Genomic DNA, 6,577 nt, shown 5'->3' with positions numbered 1-6,577 from the left:
CTGGCACATTCCCAAACATGCGCAATCTATGATCCCATGAGAACATCTCTGGTCTTCAGTGAACCCAAAGGAACATATTGGACAAAACTGGTCTTTAGTGAACTCGAAAGAAACACTAACACAATTGGGCTGTGAGTGATCCCGTTGAACCACTCATACACATATCATCTCATATTGGACTGGTGATCCTGTCAAACTACACGATCATAAAAACGGTGGTGATCCCGATGAACATCCATGTGGGTATGACTCTAATAGACAAAGCTAACAGTAAGGGTAAAATTCCTATATAGTAAGGGTAAAATACTAAGCTCATAACTTAATTAACAATTGCTTAAAGACTCAAAATCATTGAGTTCAACTTACCTAAGGTTGAGGTTGAATTCCAATTCAACCTTGGTTGGGAAAATTTCATAGCTCAAACTTCCAATTAAAACCTAACAAAATTAATCCATAATTAAATAAGTTAGGGTCCATAATTAATATGTGTTGGGCATTAACCAAAACTCAAACAAACTTACCAAAACTTATCAAAAAAAAAAGGTGAAAAAAGGCAAAAATAAGTTTGGCGGCTCAAAATGGCTTGTCTAGAGGGGAAAGCAGACGTGGCGACTCGACTGATGGAAGGAATCAGCTCGAGTAGGGGCAGCTCGCTAAGGCGCATGAGGCTCGAGCAGATGGCTGATGAAGAAGCAACTGAAGTTGGCTCGGTGGCTGACGAAACAGCAGTCGACGAAAAAGACGCGGCAACTTGCGTGGGTTTGAGTTCACGTGCACAGCTTGACTAACGTTCGATGATGGCTAACGGTTTGACTAGCGACAGTTCTTCAATATTGGTCGACGACAGCCGCTGGTCGGTACACGAGAAAGTCGACACGGAGGAGAACGCGGTAAAAGCAAACGACAGACGAAATCGAGATGGCTCAAATGATAGATAACGGAGAATAAGTGTGGCTTGCGATGATAAGGCTAAATGGCGGCATGTAGCAGTAGAGGTATGTGAAGGCGGTGATGACGACGGCGCTGAAATTGGGTGCTACGGTTTTGTGAGGTTAGGGTTTCTTGGAAAGGAAAGATAAATAGTCATCATGCGCATCCCGAGACCTATTTAAAACCAATTCAATCCCCTTTTAACTCAACTCTTCTCTCTCTTCAATAACTCCTCCCATTAAATCTTCTTTTTATATTCCCAAAAACAATATATCTTTAAATAATTATATTATCTTCATAGTATAATTATTTTCACTTCAAATTATAATTAATTATATAATCATATATAATCAATCAAAATTTCCTCAATTACAAATCACTTAAAACAAATAGTTTCAACAATTGCATCAAATAACACCGAAGAATTTCAAGATTAGCCAAAATTAAACTTAAGGTAAAATATTAAAATTACCTTAATTTGGGGCGTTACAATCTTCCCTCTTTTGAGAAACTTTCGTCCTTGAAAGTTCTAATCCTCGAACAGCTCGGGGTACTGGGCTCTCATGTCGTCTTCTCTCTCCCATGTGGTCTCTTTAGCTCCATGATTGCACCAAAGAACTTTGATCAATACAATTCATCTATTGTGGAGCATCTTAATCTCTCTTGCCAAAATCTGAACGGGTTGCTCCTCATAACTCAAGTTCTCATTAATTTTCAATGGTTCAAAGTCAACTACATGTGTCGGGTCTGCTACGTACTTCCTCAGTATAGAGACATGAAACACATCATGAACTGCAGAAAACGATGGAGGTGACGCCAAACGATAAGCTACGAGGCCAATCCACTCAAGTATCTCAAATAGCCCTACAAAACATGGACTTGGCTTTCCCTTCTTCTCAAACCTCAAAACACACTTCATAGGTGCTACCTTCAGAAAAACCATGTCTCCCACATCAAACTCTAGATCCTTACGCCGCTCATCAGCATAACTCTTCTATCTGCTTTGCGCTGTCAACATACGAGCTCTAATTTTCTGTATGGCTGCATTGGTGGTCTGAACTAGCTTGCCTTGGTCTCTGCAAACCAACCTTACCCCAACATATAGGAGACCTACAACACCTACCATATAAAGCCTCAAACGATGTCATGTCAATGGTTGCCTAGTAACTGTTATTATAGGTAAACTCCATCAAATGCAAATGAGAGTCCCAACTCCTTGAAAACTCCAGCATATAAGCTCGCAGCATATCTTCCAAAATCTAGCTCAAACGCTCTGTTTGATAATCTGTTGAGGATGAAAGGTTGTGCTAAAATCTAACCTCGTGCCCAAGGCAAGCTGAAGTTCTTTCTAGAACTTTGAAGTGAAATGAGCATCTATGTCATAAATGATAGATACAGGCACTCCATGTAGTCTTATTATCTCCGTCATATATAACTGTCCCCACTTACTAGCAATGTAAGTGGATATCCCTAGAATGAAGTGAGCTGACTTCGTGGGCTTATCAACAACTACCTAAATCACCATATAACCCTTCAGGGTTCTAGGCAGTCCTATAATGAAGTCCATAGACACATTCTCCCATTTCCACCCTGGCACACTCAAGGGTTGCAACAAACCTACTGGCCTCCGTCTTGATGCCTTCACCTGCTGTCATACCTAGCATCTACTAACGAAGTCTGCCACTTCTCTATCCATATTTCGCCACCAGTAAACTCGCTTCAAGTCCTGGTACATCTTTGTACTGCCAGAATGCATAAAAAATGGAGAATTATGGGCCTCAGTCTTAACCCTATTGTCTGCTCGGATGCATAAACGCCTCTTAAACATAAGTCCATCATCAAAGGATATGGAGAACTCTCCATCTTGCCTTGCTTCTGCCAGGCGGTGCTCCTCAACCAAATATAGATCATTTAGCTGAGCAACAATAATCCTCTATCTCAAAGTCAGCTGCACTGACAACTGAGCCAACTGTGAGCCAACTTCCCCTACTGAAACTGCAATCTCAGCTCTCTCAAAGTCTCTAAGCAAAGGACCCTACTCAGTAATAAGTGCTGATGAATGTGACCCCTTCCTACTAAGTGCATCAGCTACCACATTCGCCTTACCTGGGTGATACAGAATCTCGCAGTCATATTTACTAACTCAAGCCATCTTCTTTGCCTCATATTTAATTCCTTCTGCATGAAGAAGTATTTTAGGCTCTTATGGTTAATAAAGATTTGTAACTTTTCACCATACAAGTAGTGTCTCCATATCTTCAGTGCAAAAACCACTGCTGCCAACTCTAAATCATGGATAGGGGAATTCTGCTCATGACTCTTCAACTGACGAGAGGCATAGGCAACCACCTTACCCTACTGCATCAAAACACAACCCAGTCTTTTCTTAGAGGCATTACTGTAAATCACAAAGCCTCCAAATCCATCTAGCACTGTAAGGACTGGTGCAGTAACAGTCTTCTGCTTAAGATCCTGGAAACTACTTTCACATGTTGGACTCGAAACAAAAGGAGTCCCCTTTCTGGTCAACTGAGTCAAAGGACTGACTATACGAGAGAAATCTTCCACAAACCTTCTGTAATAACCTGCTAAACAAAATAAACTACGAACTTCACTGACTGTAGAAGGTCGAGGCCAACCGGTAACTGCTTCAATCTTAATTAGATCCACAACAACTCCCTCATTAGATACAACATGGCCAAGAAAAGACACCTTCTTCAACCAGAACTCACATTTAGAAAACTTAACATATAGCTTATTGGCTCGAAGAGTCTCCAAAATCTGATGCAAATGCTCCTCATGCTCAGCCTCTATCTTGGAATAAACCAAGATGTCATCAATAAAAACTATAACAAAAGTGTCTAAGAAATCCTTAAACACCCTATTCATCAGCTCCATAAATACAGCAGAAGCATTGGTCAAGCCAAAGGACATTACAATGAACTCGTAATGCCCATATCTGGAACGAAAAGCAGTCTTAGGAATATCACTGTCTCTAATCCTCAACTGGTGGTAGCCTAAACGTAAATCAATCTTAGATAACACAATGGCTCCTTGTAACTAATCAAACAAGTCATCAATTCTAAGTAATGGATAACGGTTCTTAATTGTCACCTTATTCAACTCTCTATAATCAATGCAAAGGCACATCGATCCATCTTTCTTCTTCACAAATAGTACTGGTGCTCCCCAAGGTCACACACTAGATTGAATGAAACCCTTGTCTAGCAACTCCTACAATTGGACCTTCAGCTCTTTTAGCTTAGCTAGGGACATTCTATAAGAAGCTGTAGATATATGAATAGTGCCTGAATCTAGCTCAATAGATAAATCGATCTCTCTGAGAAGTGGAAGTCTTGAAAGCTCATCAGGGAAAACATCGAGATATTCTCTTACCACTAGCTCAGATGAAAAGAAAACTTTAGGCTCCCTGGTGTCTACTATGCTAGCCAAGATACTCTAAGTACCCTTAAGTAGCTTACTGGCTTTTATAGCTGAGATAACTTTGGGTAGGACCACAGTTCCTGCCCCCTTATACTTGAAACTAGTCGCTAAAGGAGAGTTAAAAACTACCTGCTTACGGGAACAGTCTATATTTGCATGGTTAGTAGACAGCTAATCCATGCCTAGAATTACATCAAAATCTCACATGTCTAAAACTAGTAGAGTTACATCCAATACATGGTTTGCTACCTCTACTTGACATGCTTTTATCTTTTCTTTGGACAATATAACTTCTTCAGATGAAGTAGAAACAGATAGTATACTACTCGATGGTTCTACCTCTAAACACATATGTTGAACAAATACTAAAGATATGAAAGAATGAGATGACTCAGAGTCGAACAACAAAAATGCGAAGTGACCCAAGATTGGAAGCATACCTATCACCACAGTATCAACTTGTTCGGCCTCCTGACGATAAGTGGCAAATACTCTTCCTTGCTAGGAAGTGGGAGTCTAATTTGAGGTAGTCTCAAATAGTTTCTAAGGACAAAAGTCAGCTATATGCCTCGGTTGCTTGCACTTGTAACAAACTCCACTTCCTGCTAAGCAACGTCCTCCATAAGATCTCTCACAACTATGACAGGCAGGTAGTTCTCTCAAGGTCTTTCCTGCTGCAGCAACCTCCTAACTATGCTGCTGAAACACACCACCTGACCTCAGGTTCCTCTGTGGCGCTACAATAGGCTGCAATTCAGTCTTCCTCTATCAACCTGGAGTTGACCCTCTTCCTGTAGACTTGGACAAATCAGCTCTCTCGTGTAGACTCATATCACTGCTAGGCGTAGTGCATAAACATGGGTGGTTGGCTTAAAGGCTCGAATGAAATGCTAGAGGTCTAATCTGAGACCGCTAACAAACTTATCAGTCCTGGCAGCCTCATCCCTTACTACATTAGAAGCAAAGCGGAATAGCATATCAAACTTTGCATCGTACTGCTCCACAGTCATATCATCCTACTACATATTCAAAAACTTTTGCTGCTTAGCATATCGCAGGGTGGCAGAGAAGAATTTGGTATAGAAACTCTCCTTGAACTGCTCCCAGGTTATCTGGTTAACATCACCACCCAACATTCTCTTCTGCAGTCTCCCACCAAGTGGTGCCTCTGTCTATCAAAAAGAATACCGCACACTAAACTTTCTAGTCGTTGGGGCACTTCATATACCTGAAGATGGTCTCTACAGAAGCAAACCACATCTGAGCCTTGGTGGGATCATCCATGGATTCGTTAAATGTCTTAGGGTTGTACTTCCTAAAGTTTCTCAGATGCTTAGCCTCTACTAACAGTTGGTCTGGCACGATCTGGGTTCAACTAGGGCCTGAGCAGGGGCTGGCGAGGTTTGTTGAACAGCATGAAACGGTGTCAATGCATCTCTCAGCATATCTTGGTACCTTTGCTCCATTGTAGTGAGGTCTTCTTGAGTGACAGATGTTATGGGGATGGCAGCTTGCGCAGCAGGTTGCTCTTCAGGCTGGGTACGTCCAGCTCCTTTACCTCTCCTACCACCTCTACTTGCACCTCTACGTGGCGACATTTTTCCTAAATTTCACCAGTAGAAGTCTTTCACAATACAATCATAACATTCATACCTTATCTAATTTAACTCAGACAAGGTTATAAACATAGCATTATCATCAATCATAATACATGTCTGGCGAGTGATGAAGGACCATATTAGCCATAGGGGTAAAAACAAAAACAAAGACTCACATCGTAAGTCGGTCTGCAAAACCTAAAATTTACGCTCTAATATAAGACCCAACTCTTTATACTAAGCTGAGATCATTACTACTTAAAAAAAATAAAACTTCTTAAATCAAAATGGAAAATAAAACAAAATGCTCATAATCAAAAACCTCAAATACTCATTAAAATCACAAATAAAAAAAGGTAAGTAAAAATAAATAAAATAATAATAAAATAAAATTCTAACTTGGGCCCTATCTAGTTTTAAAAGAGTAAAAACGAAAATGCATAAATACTGAAATCAAAGCTAATAACATAAAGGCGGAAGCAAAAACGTTTCCTATGGCACGCCACGACCACTTCTTGTCATTCGCCAGCTTTCCTCTGCCCTTACCTTTACCCCTGCCTGAAAAATTAAACATAAAAGAGCTAGGTTGAGTATAAAAACATAGT

General features: G+C 40.6%; 1 protein-coding gene across 1 annotated transcript; it reads right to left on the bottom strand.

Moving 5' to 3' along the window:
• Positions 1-1,564: 1,564 nt before the first annotated feature.
• LOC127148176 (uncharacterized) lies at positions 1,565-5,658 on the bottom strand. The gene is made up of 5 exons (XM_051081200.1): positions 5,603-5,658; positions 4,177-4,375; positions 3,301-3,645; positions 2,603-2,845; positions 1,565-1,858 (listed from the first exon to the last, which is right to left on the bottom strand). Exons 1-5 carry the CDS (start codon positions 5,656-5,658, stop codon positions 1,565-1,567), a joined length of 1,137 nt encoding a protein of 378 aa, XP_050937157.1.
• Positions 5,659-6,577: the final 919 nt, after the last annotated feature.

Source organism: Cucumis melo, chromosome 2, assembly GCF_025177605.1.
Source record: "Cucumis melo cultivar AY chromosome 2, USDA_Cmelo_AY_1.0, whole genome shotgun sequence".
Taxonomy (NCBI): Eukaryota; Viridiplantae; Streptophyta; class Magnoliopsida; order Cucurbitales; family Cucurbitaceae; genus Cucumis; species Cucumis melo.
Note: the sequence above shows the minus strand (reverse complement) of the source record. Positions and strands in the feature narration are given on the sequence as shown.

Coding starts and splice junctions, on each gene's coding strand:
- LOC127148176 (XM_051081200.1), bottom strand. CDS start 5,658: ATGGATGATCCCACCAAGGCTCAGATGTGGTTTGCTTCTGTAGAGACC. Junction 4,376..5,602: donor TCTGTAGAGACCATCTTCAG/GTATATGAAGTG, acceptor TATCTTGGCTAG/CATAGTAGACACCAGGGAGC. Junction 3,646..4,176: donor CTAAGCTAAAAGAGCTGAAG/GTCCAATTGTAG, acceptor TTCTGGTTGAAG/AAGGTGTCTTTTCTTGGCCA.